This window comes from Sphaerodactylus townsendi, linkage group LG11, assembly GCF_021028975.2.
Source record: "Sphaerodactylus townsendi isolate TG3544 linkage group LG11, MPM_Stown_v2.3, whole genome shotgun sequence".
Taxonomy (NCBI): Eukaryota; Metazoa; Chordata; class Lepidosauria; order Squamata; family Sphaerodactylidae; genus Sphaerodactylus; species Sphaerodactylus townsendi.
The window spans coordinates 5,454,953-5,470,867 of NC_059435.1; the positions used below are offsets into that span (position 1 = coordinate 5,454,953).

At 49.4% G+C, this 15,915-nt stretch overlaps 1 protein-coding gene across 2 annotated transcripts in view; it reads right to left on the reverse strand.

Annotated features, from left to right (window-relative positions):
* Positions 1–15,915, reverse strand: part of TMEM245 (transmembrane protein 245) — an 83,492-nt gene that overhangs the window by 12,725 nt on the left and 54,852 nt on the right. For both annotated transcript variants that reach the window (XM_048510912.1, XM_048510911.1), the window contains one exon: positions 15,268–15,413. In XM_048510912.1, the coding sequence (XP_048366869.1) occupies positions 15,268–15,413 (146 nt within the window). The remainder of the gene's footprint in view (positions 1–15,267; positions 15,414–15,915) is intronic.

Here is a 15,915-nt window from a genome sequence, read left to right on the forward strand (position 1 = left end):
GCTGGGATGAGGAAGTGGGCCGGACCTGGCGAAGATGCCCAAGAAGCATGGAGCCCGTGAATCGCCAGCTATGGGAAGAGGAACGGCGAGAACGCTGCAGCAAGAGCGCGAAACCTGGGCAAAAGAGACCGGGAACAGCAGCCAGAAAAGAAATCCAACTCGGAATTGACTGGTACAAAGACGCTGTAGAACGTAATATATGTGCAGAACCTATCAGTCCATGATAAAGTCCTGGAACACCTCCAACTGGGATTCTACAGCTGCCAACGCCGAAGCTGCTCAGGTCTTATGCACGCAAAGTGAATCCAACCTCGCAGCTGTTCAACGAGATGAACTGGGCCAAACTTCGGAACGAGAAAGCAGCTTTTAGCATGCATTCAGGGATGCATTGACTGCTAAGGAGAGAGAGCTACCGCCTTGGAGAGGGAACTGAAGAAGCAGCAGAACAGGACAATCTCAAGCTGGAGCTCTACGCTGTCACTGGTACAGCCGTTTCAGAGGGCGCATCGCCTGCCGGGTCCTGCCACCTTCCATGGACCGCTCCTACTCAGGAACACCAGCCGCACCGGGCGCTTGGTAATTCTCCACCTTCCACCGCATTCTCGCCCTTCGCGCCGGGCTGCTCAACTTTTATGCGAAACCGCCAGCCTGAAGCCGGGCTTCAAGGGCCGCGGGAGAGAGGATATTAAGCAGACCTCCAATACCCGTCTGCTTCGGGATGGGGACCGCTTCCAAACTTCCTTTACTTCATCCTGCAACTCGATGCCCACATGGAGTGACTATGACGTATTTATAACCGGCCTGAACGCTAAAAAATATCGACATCGGCTCCTGGCCCTGGATGGGCATGGCAGCCGAATTGGTTTGTGACTCTTTTGAACTCGTAAGATGAAGATACTCGCGAGACGGTGCTCAAGTGCTCCTCCAAGCCTTGGCGGGCTCGCTTCCAAGATCCGGTGTTGGAAAATGAAGCTATCCGCATCTATCAAATCTATTCAGCAAAGGCAACCGCCATGGTGCAGAATTTGGCCTCGCGGAATTCTCGGCGGCGCGTGCTGCCCGACCTCTCCTGAGTGGCCTGAGCGCATGAAATGTGAATACTTCGATGCTGTCGACGGCAAGCTGGGCGTTGAAACGGTGTTTTAATTCGATCCCCCGCGACTATTAAGCTGATTGATCAATTGGGATCCTAGGTAGCGCCTTCCTCGCTTGGGAGTACGCTGCGTCGGGGCCGCCATCACGCCCAAAACCCGCCACTTCTAATTACCGGCCAAGCACTACCACCAAGCTAAGCCCAGCCAATGGCATTCACTTCCGAGCCGCCGCCGACCGGGGATTGTGTCTTTATCATGGAGGACCGGTCATCGCCCAGCCGCCAACTGCCCGAAAACAGAAGCTAACCGCCCGCCGCGACGCACTTCATCTGCTGCCACCACGCAGAACTGGCCGCCCCAACAGGCTCGTCGCAAGGCAGTTACCAAAGGCTTACCCAGAGGAGGGGGGAAGCAGCTACTTCACCTTTCTTTCAGCCCCCCCCCATGGATATGGGTTCACTCCAGACGGTGAGTGAAGGCAGCGCCCCCCATTACGCATCCGCCGCCTGGCCAACCCCGCCAGCATACTCGTGATATAGCCTCAGCCCTGTAGATTCTAAGTGCTCCCATTGCTTAATGCGGCTCCCCAGGTGGCGGAGGAACTAGGTCTAGACCAAGTCCCCTGGCTAAGCCCATACCATTCACTCCAAAATGGACGGCAGTCCTCTCGATGGGCTGACCGCCCACTAAAACTAAATCGTTCTCCCTCCGCCACCACCCCATTGGGAGAAAATTAGTTTTATTCTGGCTACCAGTGGCCAAACACTCCATAGTTCTGGGCATGCCATATTGTTGCTGCATGAACCGCAATTCATTTGGAAAGAAAGGATCTTAGACCACTGACCCTCCGCGGAGAACACATGAATTGGGAAAACTCAGCTTCTCCTGACATACCCGCTTCACATCAGCCGCATGCACGCTTCTAATTGTTCTCATTCTACCGCATTCCAATCAAGCTTACCAGGATTTAGCCAGAGTATTTCGAGGAGCAGCAATGCCATCAGTTGCCACCCCATAGAGACACTAGATCGCAAAATTGTATTGCTGCGCCAGGGGCGAATCGCCCAAAGGTAGAATTCCACGCGATGAGTCCCAATGAGGAGAAGGAACTTCGCGGCTCTTAGACAAGAACCCGGGCCATGGTTCACGGCGGCTACCAAAACACACACATGCTGCTCCTGTATTGTTTTGTAAAAAAAAGATGGGTCTTTACGGCTCTGCACAGATTACTACCGACTCCAATGCAGTCTCCCGTCCAATAAATACCCTTTGCCATTAATCAAGGACCTTTAGACGATTGGGCAAGGGACGATCTTACTTTGTTGGACTTGAGAGAAGCTTACTACGTGGGTCAGAATTGGCGGAAGGCTATGAAATCAATTTGACTGCATTTAACACGAAGTTTGGACAGTTTGAATACTTTAATAATGCCATTCGCTGGCGGGCCCTCGGAGCTTTTGGCGGTCTCTTATCAACTAAGTTCTCCGCGATTTATTGTACAAGGGGAGTAGTGGTGTACTTAGATGACGCTTTAATTTATTCACAAACCATGGAAGAGCATACATTGGTTCGAAGTATTGATAAACGTTTGCTCAACAACTCCTCTTTGCCAAACTTTCGGAATGCTGTTTCACCAAACTCTATCGACTATTTGCTACCGGATCTCGGCCTTCAGGGCTTCAAAAATGGATCCCAGCACATTGATGGAAGTCCTCCAATGTATTCGCCTCTACCAACCTAAAGGAACTCCACCTTTTCTATGGGTTTTGCCACTTCTATCGCGGATTCTTTATACCCCAATTCGCTGAACTGACTCTCCTACTCACAGACCTCCTCTTACTTTAATTAAGGGCAGTAAGATCCACTGACTGCCAAGCCCGGGCCCCTTTCCTGGTCTAAAGAATGTCAGACAGCCTTCAGCTTTTAAATCTGCTTTTACTATCAACTCATCCTGAAGCACCCTAATCCAGATCTCCTGCCAGGTTCACGCGGATGCCTTGACAGCGCCAGCAGCCCTGTTGTAGAGAAATAAAGATGATAGGCTGGTTCCGTGCTTATTTATCAAAGAAATTCTCCTCGCGCTGAGCTCAACTGGATTGGTAGGGGATAAAGAGATCGGCGGCCATCAAAGTAGCATCTCCACTTGGCTTCACTGGCTGAGGGGGCTAAACACCCTTCAAGTTTGGTCGATCACAAGAACTGGCCGCCTTCCACCCCCCCCCCTCAAGATGTCCGCTGGCTAAACTCATGGGCCCATTTCTTCTCGCTTTCTTTTCATCATCCATTTTTTCCCTCGAAAACCAATAAATTGGCTGATGCGCTCAAGGGCCATTCGAGGGGCGGGAGCGTCTTTACGGACATTCCGCACTGTTCTCTCTCCTCTCCCCAATTGGGGCTGGCTGTCACCCGCCTCAGACGCCCACTCTCCTTCGCCCATTCCAGCCTGGTCTCCTTTCCTACGTGGAACTCGAGGAGGCTGCGCCAGCCACCGGGCGGAGGAAGGTGACTCCCACCGCGCCTGGAGATCGGTGTTTTACGGGCGGGGATTGTTGGTACGCGTCTCCTCCGGGTAGTTGGCGGTTCTCGAGGCTCGTCATGATGCCCGCCAGCTGGACATTTTGGCTCTAAAACTCTGCATCAATTCACTGGTCATTTGGTGGCGCAAGGACATTGAGACGATATTAAAGGCGTTCTGTTGTAAGCTTTATGAATGCTCCGAAAACCCCATGGTCTGTTGGAAACTCTCTCCCGTGGCCTTCCCCGCCTGGGAAGTCATCTCCATGATTTTATTACGATTTGCCAGAAAGTCATGGCAACACGGTTCAGGGTGGTGGTGGACTCATTTTCTAAACAAGCCCATTTCATCCCATGCTTCCATCCCTCCGCTTCCTAAGTTAGCTGCCTGTTCATTCAGCATATTTATCGCCTACACTCCTCGCCATAAGGTGGTTCAATCGGCCCCAATTCATTTCAAAGTTCTGGAAAGCTTTCCCCTGGGTTTGTTAAATACCGCTGTCACGCTCTACCACGCCCGTGCGCGGACGTGAGTCAGGAGAGAACGAACAGAACCTCTGAGCAGTATTGGCGAAAGCACCAACTACCACTCAAGACAATTATAGCGAAGCAATTCCGCTTTGCAGAATACTTCATAATAATGCGGGTTCATAGCAGCAATAAAAGACCCCTTCACCAGGTCTGGTCGTCCTCATAAACTGAACGGCGGAAGCATTGGATCCTCGGAGTTTCAGCAGTGGATTTCATCTCGGCCGAGGGGTGGAATGGTCCAGACTGCCTTATTAGCAGGCTAAAGACTCTCAAAACTTCAAGCGGATAAGACCGCCGGATTTCGCGGGCTTCTGCGTATTTGTTCACCAAAAATCTCAGAGACGGCATAAATTTTCAAAACTAGGCAAAGATTCGGTGGGGACCTTTCTAGATTACTAAAGTGATTAATGATGTCACTGCCCCATTGACTTGCCTAATTCTAAGTAATATCCATCCTGTCTTCCATTCCAGTTTGCTCTCAAGGAGGCTCAAGCTCGATGCCTGGTAATTCCATCTGGCTGGAGAGACTCCCACCGCATCATTATTGATGGCCACAAGCATACGGTAATTGACGCCTATCCTGACTCTCGCACTAAACGCTACAATATTTAGTCTCTTGGTGGGGTATCTTCTGGGTATAATCAATGGGTTTATTCCGGAATATTGGACGCCTCTCAGCCTCATTTCTGCTTTCCATCGCGACCTTCCGCACAAACCTGGGGAGAAGTCTTTATGGGAGGCAGAGGTGGGGGCGATTCAGGTGTTGATGAGCTGGCCAGTCAGCCTCTGGCCTTTGACTGCATTCCACAGCCCATGCATGGGGCTGTAGCTTCTAAGTATGGAGGACCTTTATCTCTGCGAGAGGGGAGATGAGACCTCCCGCCCCTACGGGAAACCGAGGGGGATGGGATGGACAGAGTTATAACTGTGCTTCATGGAGATCTTTATTCCTGCCACTGCGGTAATGGAGTTTCTTAGGATGTCTGAATAAACGGTCTTTGGCTAACTTCCAAAAAAGCCTTTTTTATTTCCTTCAGTTTCATGGAATTCTTTTACATCTTGGGATCGGCTACACAATAATTTTATAATCTTACTGTTATGTATATTGTACTGAGGCTGCTAGTTTTATGAATTTTGTAAACTGTTTTAACTTGCTCTAATTTATTTTATTGGTGTATTGTTGGTTTGGCCATTGTATGTTTGGTCTAGTGCAGCACTTCCAGATTCTCTCTTCGGGTGTAAGGGTTTATAAATTTGATATATAAATAAATATAAATAAATAAAATTCACAGTCAGAAGTGATAATGTATCAATACTGATTTAGCATCTCAATAGGAACTAGGCAGAAGTCACTTAAGCTTCAGCAACTTTTCAATGCCATTTGAAAGTTGCTTCCCTCAAGGAAACGCCAATATTTTCACAAAAGCATCTGAGATTTTAGCTCAGGTATCCATGGAAGAATCAGAAACGGAAGACCATTTAGCGGGCCAAGAAAAATCCTCGTGTTCTCTTGTCAGAATTTCAGGAACACATTGAAGGAACAAAACAAGTTTAAAGCGCATACCTTTCAACTCCCCACCCCTTCCATACCATCGTGGAATTGCTTATGAATATGAGCACACGCACATATAAGCCACATATCTTGAGACAATATGGAAATGCTACTGGTCCAACCTTTGGCTAGTTAGGTAATTTTGAGACACTGAAGGAACACCCAATTGCATGCACGTTCTCCGCATCATTTAAGACAACAAATTAAATGATGTTAAAGCTGCATTCAAGCATTCACAGTTGTTTCCTCAGCATATTATGTCTTCTGAACAGTTATTTGCTGAAAGTCATGTTGTTTCCTCTACTGACTATCACCATCATCATGTTCCACTTGATCCAATTATGAACAACAATCCTAGCAGATTTTCGTAAATTAAATTAAGTTCACAGCTGTGGTGGGTTTTCCAGGATGTGTAGCTGTGGTCTGGTAGTTTTTTCTCCTAATGTTCCAGTCACATTTATGTCTGGGATCTTCAGAGGAATGTCCCGGTGAGATGTGTTTCTCTCCGTAGCTCAGCGTTGAGTGACTGTGCGGTCTTCACCAGTGTGAGGGGGGTGGGGAGCAGCTGCATGTGCTTGCACTACTTCAGGTCATGTATCCATTAGCATGCGTCTATGAAGCCAGCCGTGCAGGCCAAATGTTGGGAGCAAAAACTACCAGACCACAGACACAGCCTGAAAAACCCACAATGGCCACAACAGGCCATAGATTTTGGCTGTGAAAGCCTTTGACAAACATTTAAGTTCAGTCTGCATCAAAATCTCCAACATCTGTGGGCAACTTTAAGTTAGTATAATGAATCACAGACTGTGTTTTTTAGTTAATATTCAGATTCTCTATTATCTGTTCATTCAGCTTAAATTTTTTGTGATTTACACTGGTGGATGAAGAAAATGAAACAAGCAATAACATTTTCTCAGTCAGAAAACAGGCATGAGAATCAGGGCACCGGCTGCAAACGAGTCCCAAGCCAAAATACTGGTATGGGTGTAGGCCAGGGGTGTCAAATTCATTTGTTATGAAGGCCAGATATGACAAAGACGTGACTTGGCTGGGCCAGGCCTGTGGGTAGGGATGATGGGCCTCTGCTGCCCTTGCAGAATGGCACTGGGGTGGGGAATGCCTGGACTGGTAGGCCTTGCAGTGGGAGGGAGGCTGCCTCGGAGGACTTATCAGAGCTAGAGTCACCTGAGATATCCTCCTCACCTCGCTCCCAATCTGGAGCCAGGGGAAGGGGGTTGACTCAGCCGGCTCGCGGGCCTGGTAAGCCCCCTAAAGGCGCCCGATCCAGCCCCCAGGTCCCAACGTTTGACGCCCTTGGTGCTGGCTCCTCTGCAACTAAGTGACCCCCCATGAACTTGCGGTACCTTTAAGCCCCAGCCACACCCGTGTGCATGCACTCATGTGAAAATATCGCACACACTAAATTGCACTGAGGCCGTGACAACATGCAACTTAGTAATGTGCAATATCCCCACCAGAGCAAGCAGAATGGAAGCTTCAGGGAAGAAGGGTCTGAAGCATTCGGGGAGAGAAGAACATGCCATTCGGGGGGAGGGAAAAAGGGGATCAGGCAGAAGGGGAGCATGCAGCGGGCAGAGAGGCACAGACTCAAGGATCTCTGTTCCCCTGGAGTAAGGAAGCAAGACTGGTCAGATGTCGCTCAGTTGGGCTTGAACAGCAACATTACCTAGGGATTGGTGGTGGCTGGTCCTGAACTCAGGATACTTCATCAAACCCTGCCAGCATGGCCAATTGGCCATGCTGGCAGGGGCTGATGGGAATTGTAGCCCATAACATCTGGAGTGCCAAAGTTTCGCCACCACTGGTCTAGGATATGGTGGGTTTGTACAGGCATAGAGACAGCGTTGTAGAAGAATGGTTGTCTCCCAAACCATCGGTTTCCAGAGCTCATCAGTAGTCGATCATCTGTCTCCCTGCTTTCCAACTGCAAAACTAGCAAAACACTCTCAAAATGCTGCGTCAGAGGAGGAGACCGCCAGAAAATGGCTGCCGCAGCCGACCTTCAGCTACACAGTGAAAATCCTAGTGCTGCAGCAGCAGTTACTGCCGAAGCAACCTTTTTAAAAATCTACCAACTCATCAAATCTTCACTGGCCTCTCAGAAGCTTTATAGGGCAAATGCCCCGCCGGGTCCCACGCTCTTTCTGAAGACACTTGGCAGGCACCAGGTAAGCGTTTGGCTGGTGTGATGGCGCCCCCAGGCACCGTGCGGGAGACTGCTGATCCAGCCGATCAGTTCTTGAGACTTCTTTCTGATTCCCCCTTTCAATTAAAACTCCTCTGTGCTTATTTCAAAAACTCACTCATCCTTTTTCTTTTTACCCCAGAGACATCCATTCCGGTGTTGGGTAAGTAATACTTCCACACAATTCTAAGTTGGCAGAGCAAACCATGGAGTGGGGGCCATGCAGTCTTTCAAACGGGCATGCTCATCACACCATCATGCACATTTCATGTCAACATTCACGGCATCTCTTTGGGGCTCAGACTGACACACAACTGAAAGTCGCCTGCAAGAAAACCCGGGAAGGCCAAGGGGCTGCCTGTAGCCTTCCCCTACCCCACATTTGGCTTTGGTATTCTGAATGGCCATCACTCCTCCAGTTTAAGAAGAAGAAGAAGAAGAAGAGTTTGGATTTATATCCCCCCTTTCTCTCCTGCAGGAGACTCAAAGGGGCTCACAATCTCCTTGCCCTTCCCCCCTCACAACAAACACCCTGTGAGGTGGGTGGGGCTGAGAGAGCTCCGAGAAGCTGTGACTAGCCCAAGGTCACCCAGCTGGTGTGTGTGGGAGTGCACAGGCTAATCTGAATTCCCCAGATAAGCCTCCATAGCTCAGGCGGCAGAGCTGGGAATCAAACCCGGTTCCTCCAGATTAGATACACGAGCTCTTAACCTCCTACGCCACTGCTGCTCCTCTCAACCTCCTACGCCACAACTACTTCTCTCAACACCCCTCCATTCCTGTGCCCCTGTACCCCTTAAACAAGATCAAGCCCTCTCGTTTTAGAACGGATGACTAGCTTCATTTGAACCTGGCCTGCTGGCAATTGACACAAAAGGCTGAAACCAGACAGAGGGCAGTAGAGCAAAGGAAATGGGCACGGAAGAGCAGGAATGGTTTTGTAGGGCCCTCACCCCAATCCATGAATCATCTCTAAGTCTGAATTGGGCTTCCATCAGGACCACTTCAGTTTACAGCACCTGACTTTCTACAAGACCCAACAGTCTGGCAGATGGAATTGGCCTATGTAGGCACAAGGGCGGCAGGGGGTTGGTGCGAATACACAAGAGTCACTTGCTCACGAGAGTGGCTGTGGGTTGACTTCAAAAGTCAGTGTGGTGTAGGGGTTAAGGCCAACCTATGATGCTCCAGATGTTCATGGACTACAATTCCCACCAGTCCCTGCCAGCATGTCCAATGGGCCACCTCTAGGCTAAGGTGTTGGGCAGGCACCTGGAAGACCCAGGCTCAAACCCCCACTCTGCCATGGAAGCCCACTGGGCGACCTTGGGCCAGTCGCACACTTCCAGGCTAGCCTACCTCATAGGGTAGTTGTGAGGATCAAATTAAAGAAGGGGAATGGCAGAAGCGGCTTTGGGCGACATGGGGAGAAAAGCAGGGTGCAAACAAAGCAGATAATGCTTTACTACTTGCTGAAGCTGAGGCAGAAGCTCCAGGAAACTGAGAGGCCTTCCTGAAAGCACAGGGTAAATCATGAGGAGACCAGGCGGGGATCCCACTCTGCTTCCGTGCCTGGGTTTCTCTTGCCTCCGCTTCCTTCCCGAGGGAAGCCCCACCAAGCTAATCCCACACCAGACAGCCAGAGATGAGGCCAAAAGAGATGAGGCTGGGACCAGACCAAAAGCAGCGGACAAGAGCATCAGCCTGACAAAGAAGGCAGTGGGGGGAGGGGGAGGATCTCCACACGGTGTGGGGGAGGGACTGAGGGCAAAATTTGTAAGGGCCTAAAACCACCACCCCTTTTCCACCCTCCCATGACACAATTCAATCAGAGCAAAACGCTCAGCACACCAACAACATTAGGAGTGGAACTTCCACCCTGAAGGCCTGGAAGTGGACCAGTTATGCATTTTAAAGGATGCCAAGACATAGATATAATTAGATATAATTAGGTAGTGGGTTTCTCTTTCAGAGAAATGAACACTTCTGATTTTCAGAAGGTACAGACAGTTCACAGGGGCTGGAACTGACGCTACCCAAAGCTAGGTTGCTAGAAAATGAAATTCACACAGGTGTTCGCCTTCAAGAAAGGCGACCAGGAAATCTGCACAAACTTCTGCAGTGCGGCCTGCTCTTTCATATGAGCCACGTCAGACTCATGAATGTTCTTCTCTCAGCATAAATCGACCTGTCAAAAACAGCAGGGCAGGGGGTTAAGCTCATTTGTTAGGAGGGCCGGAGGAGAGGTGAGAGAGCAGTCGCTGAACAGCTCCAGACCTATTTGGAGGAATCTCGTTTCCTGGATCCATTCCAACGTGGCATCTGCTCTGGTCATGGGACAGAGACAGCTCTGGCCGCCCTGACAGACAGACGAGCTCTGGAGGCACCGAGACCAAAATGGGCTGGCATCATAACATGTTGCAGGAGGTACGACCTATTCCTTAGTCTTGTGGGAAACTTATTTCCAAGTGGAAATTCTATGCATCAAGATGAGAACTGACAAAGAAAAGGAGATGCAGAATATAATGTTGAAAGTGACTGAGGCCAGCACTTAGAACAGTGCTGGCAATTGGCCATGCTGGCAGGGGCTGATGGGAATTGTAGTCCACGAACATCTGGAGTACCATAGGTTCGCCACCACGGACCTAGAATGTCCTGGCCAGGCTTCTCTTGGGGCAGGGAGAAACAGTGCTGCACTTACCTGTAACTGTTTGTTCATTGAGTGGTTCTCTGTGCAGTCCCATATGAGACTGTGCAGACCAACCACAGAGACTTCTCTTCAACTTTTCTCAAGAGCCCCAGGCGACCAATAAGTACTCCCCTCTCCCAGTCACGTACTCGAGCAACAGTTTTTCTCACTCAGAGACACGTGACTGGGAGTGGGGTAGCACTCTCGCTCCAATTCTCTCTTTGCCGCCGCAGGGAGGTATCCATTACAACAGACAGCCCACAGTAAGGAAGGAGGCAGGGGTGTGTGCCTGCACAGAGGACCACTCGATGAATAAACAGTCACACGTAAGTGGAACACTGTTTTTCATCAACATGGTCTCTGTGTAGTCCCACATGGGAGAGTGTCAACTTTTCTATACTGTGGCGGTGGGTGTGGAGATGAGCGAAATAAAGATTGCAAAACAGCTTTACCCAGCACTGACTCTGCCGCAGCATCGACATCCACAGCATAATGTTTGATAAAGGTCAAAGAACTGGACCAAGTGGCAGATCTGAACACATCAAACAACACCACTCTAGCCCCACAGCTGCAGAGGCTGCCTGAGCTCCAGTGGAGAGAGCTTTAATTCTTAAGAGGCATGGTACTCCGACCTTTTCGTAAGCAAATTGGATGGCCGAAGTAACCCCACAGGATAGCGTCAGGGATATATCAGAAAGAACCTTACGCAGGCCCTTGAACAGACAAATAGGGCATCATCCAACCTGAACGGCTGGGTCCTGTTCAGATAGAAAAACAATGCTCTCTTCACAGCCAATGAGCATAAGGCTCTATCTGCAGGTGACTGAGGGTTCTGAAAGAAGACAGGTAAAATTCCATCCTGGGAGACATGAAACTTAGACACCACCATAGATCGAAGATTGGGGTGAAGTAGGCGCCCAGAATGGACTATCCGTGCAGAGGAGTGAAGGATCTGCTGAGGTTATCTGCTCTCATGTTGGACTTTCCTGCTTCGTGGATGGCCGACAGGTGGACGTTGCATCTTACCACCCATTCCCATATACAGGATGCCTCCCTGCACAGGGTCAGGGAACTTAAATTCCACCTTGTTTGTTCATAGAGCATTTGGCCACCATGTTGTCCATAGTCACCAGGACAGCTTTTCCTCAAAGGAAACCTTCAAAAGAGAGCAAAATGAACCTAATTTCTCTAAGTTCTAGCAAATTAATATTGTCATAACTAGGCCACACTCCTAGATTTCAGTATCCTTGCAGTGTGCACCCCATCCTGACAAGGAAGCATCAGTGGTAACCAGGATCTCTTGTGGTCGAACGCCTGCACATAAGTTCGATTCAACGTCCCACCTATGGAGGGATTATAGAATGTATCTTGCAACAGACAGTTTACAATCTCTGGAGCGTTGATGTTAACCTTAAAACCCTCAAGGACCAATTCTGCAGCGTCCTCATGTGAAGATGTGCCAAAGCTACCATAGATGAGGTGGAAGCCAGAAACCCCAACAGTTTCTGTATCTGGACCACCTTCTGAAACCTACTGCGTTGAAAAAGAGCAGCCAGTTTCTGAATGGCCCGTACCCCAGGGAGCGGAAGGAAAGCCCTGCCTTGACGAGCATCAGGAATCGTCCCCACAAACTCAGTTGACTGGGAAGGACTCAACCTGGACTTGGACCAGTTGACCAACAATCCCAGGAACTGAAGCACTTGCAAGGTCAGAGAGACATGCTGGCACAGTAGCAGAGTCCGCAACCAGCAACAAGTCATCCAAACAGGGATATATTGTACAACCCTGCATAGGGAGGTATTCTACCACCACAGCAACACATTTCTTAAAAACTTTGGGAGCCGTAGTGAGGCCAAAGGGGAGGACAGTGAACACCAACACCTTTGAATCACACTCAAATCTAAAAAATTTCCTGCAGCCCTCCTGGATGGCTACATGAAAGTAAGCATCCTGAAGATCAATGACCGAAAACCAATTCCCTATGGCCAGGAAGGTTAACACTTCTGCCATAAGCAGCATACGGAATTTTTGAACCTTGAGGAACTTATTGAGGTGTCTCAAGTCCAAGATGGGTCTTGGGCCCCCATTGTTTTTTATCAACAAGAAAATAGTGGGAATAGAAGCCCATCAGATTCTCAGACAGGTCAACTGCGCAAATCGCACCCTTTTCTAAGAGGGTGACAATTTCACAAGGCAGGGGTGAAGGGGAGCAATGTGGAACCATGGAGGGTAGAGGAAGAATCAAGGCAAACTTTTATTAACTTAAGAGCTGAACTATCAGAACACATAACAAACCAAGCCTCGACAAAGCGGTTCAACCAAATGACGACCCATGCTGGCAGGGGCTGATGGAAATTGTAGTCCATGAACATCTGGAATGCCACAGGTTCGCCACCACGGGTATAGAGTCTGATTTGGATTGCAGATCCCAGGTTTTGACACATGAAAGAGGTTCTTACAGTCAAATGGAAGGTCTTCCACCTGACCTTTCACAACTTGGGTCAAGGCTGATGTTCTATGCCATGGATGACTATGGAGGGCTACCCCTGAGGTCACAACCCGACAGCTGCTGTCAGCCATATGCTTAGTAGCACTCATCTGATTCTTGGCCAACCAAAGGTCCCTCTGCTTGGGAAAATCTCACGGACAGCATATGCTCCTGCGACAGAGGGTCACAACACCTAAATCTGATGCCATGGATAGAACTGTAACGGCCCATTAACATGGCACACTTGGACACCCTAAGACCCAGAGCACTAGAAGAGTAGGATCTATGCCCAGTGGCATCCAATCTTGTATAGATTCTCAATATAGCACATGGAACATGGCCTATGGCCAGGTGTCCTGAAATCTTTGTGGCAATGTCCAGGACACCCTTAAGGAGGGGTAGTTTAATCTGAGATGTGTCAGAGTCATTGAAAATGTCCATAACTGGATCTTGTGATTTATTGTCTGCAGGTACATAAGAGATCCCAAGGGTTTTCGCCATGCAGATGAGCTAGATCAAGGTACTTCAGCTGATCTTAGAAAGATGGACTGCAGTGGGAGTCCCCTGGGGCCAGAATTTGGATCCCAGCCTCTATCTGTGTCTGGGTCAGAGTCCATTCCATCATCAAGCACCGGCCCCATGTCAGCTCTTGAAGGTCCTGTCGGCATCGAAGGTCTCCCCTAGGAGAGAGGGCAAAACGGGCACCTTTGACTGCAGACTGTCCTTCTGTGGAAGCAGGGGTTTGTTGGGAAAACTGCTGCAGCTGGTCCCAAGTAGGCCAGTTAGCCATCATCACCCAAAGCACAGGCGTTGCTATGGCATCAGGTGCTGCAGCTGGGAGGGGTGCCATTCCCCCACTCCCCAGGCAGGACGATGGAACAGTGGCTCCAATCCTTCACTGTCAGACGAAGCCAACAGCGGGTCAGCCAGGGATGGTGAAGGCAAGTGGGACTTTTGCAGCGGGGACAAAGGCTCCTGCTCTCTGCCACGACATGCCGGTGAGCGACCCCTGGATTCCGTGCGGCACCGAGAGGGCGATTTTGACTGCCAACACCAAGATGACGACGCTGATACTCTTGGGGGTGATACCGACTGTGACCTTTGATGCTGGCATCATGCTTGTTGCGGCAACAACGAAACCTCTCACATTTGCCTAGGTGAAGGCAAGTGATCTCTGGGCAGTGATCACATGCCCTTAAGCAACATAGAGGGGGAGTCAACTTTCTGCAAGTGCTTGGTTTTATGTTTTGCTTCTTCGGCAGCAGCTCAGCGAATGGTCTGGGCAGCAGCTCCACCGGGTCTTGAGAAGCTGGTGGAGGGCGAGGCAGTTGCCCCCCAGTTTGATCAATACTATGCGGCCGGAGCACTTCCTTGTACAGCACCTGTTTCAAGCAGGAGGCAAGCTCGTTCCTGCCACGCTTTAGGTGTGAGGAGAGCATGTGCCTTGCCATGTGCCCCTGGCCAACAGGCTCATCCACTTGTGCCATCTTGGCACCACAAGTGTGGTATTTTTAAAAAAGAGCTTTATATAAACTACACTAACCTGGCCAAAAGTAAAACACAACAGTAAAAGAACCTTCACCTAGACAGGGGTGGCCAACCTATGGTGCTCCAGATGTTCATGGACTACAATTCCCATCAGCCCCTGCCAGCATGGCCCATCAGGGGCTGATGGGAATTGTAGTCCATAAACATCTGGAGCACCATAGTTTGGCCACCCCTAACCTAGAACCATTAAAATATAGATAACCCAACTAAGGAAAACCAGAACTAACTACACTAAAAACTACCATTAAAATGCCAAAACTTTTCTCTCTGGAGATAAGAGAGCTCCAAAAAGCATCACACTCCCATGGTGGTGAAGAGTGAACTGGAGGGACGGTACAACCCAACCCCAGTCATATGCCTGTGAGTGGGGAAAACCGTGGCTCGTGTACGTGACTGGGGGAAGGGAGCACTTACTAGTTGCCTGGGGCTCTAAGCAAAGATGCAGAGAAGTCTCCTCGGTTGGCCTGCACCTGCTCAGTCCCATAAAAGACTGCAGAGGCCAAGTTGATGAACACAAGTAAATATTCACTCAATGATTGGGGTTGTCCAATTGAGATAATGAAAATCCCTTCAATAATTGTATCGTTCTCATGCTACCCCGTAGAACAAGTTTCCACAAGCAGTCAGAAAGCAACGGGGTACCTGATGGCCTCTTCCACCGACTGACCCACTATGTTGGACGAAGGGCCAGGCTGCGACAAGGGGGTCAGGTTGATCACCCACTTCACCGGCTTGTAGTATTCGTCACTGGAGCTTAAGAGGTAGAACAGAGTGGTCAGGAAAATCACCTGGAAGGAAGAGAAAAAGAAAAATATCCAGCAGATGTAATTGCCTCCAATTCCCACAAAGTAATATGTAAACGTCATTTAGGATAACTGAGAAAGGACTATCATGTTGTCAGGCATGATCTGATAGCAGAATTGAGCGGTGCTACTCAGAGTAGAACAAGTGGTCTTGTACAGCAAACCCCCGCCTTCATGAAGAAAAACTCCACATAGCTGTTTCATTCAAAAGAAGGCTTTTACCATTGAGTTGCTCTATGTACAAGATACTATATACAAGGTAGAATAAGCAGGAATATTAAGCAGTCCAACAAAGTGCTTCACCATGCACTTGTTTCCCTAAGGAACACAGACACAGTACAATACAGTTGCTTATATACATGGTTCTACCAATCATTGTAAAGGTCACTTGCATCTGGTTAGAACCGGTTCTCTAGCTGTCAGATCATTCCTTTCTTGCTGACTCATACCTCTGCTGGATAGGATATGATCACCATGATCTAACTGT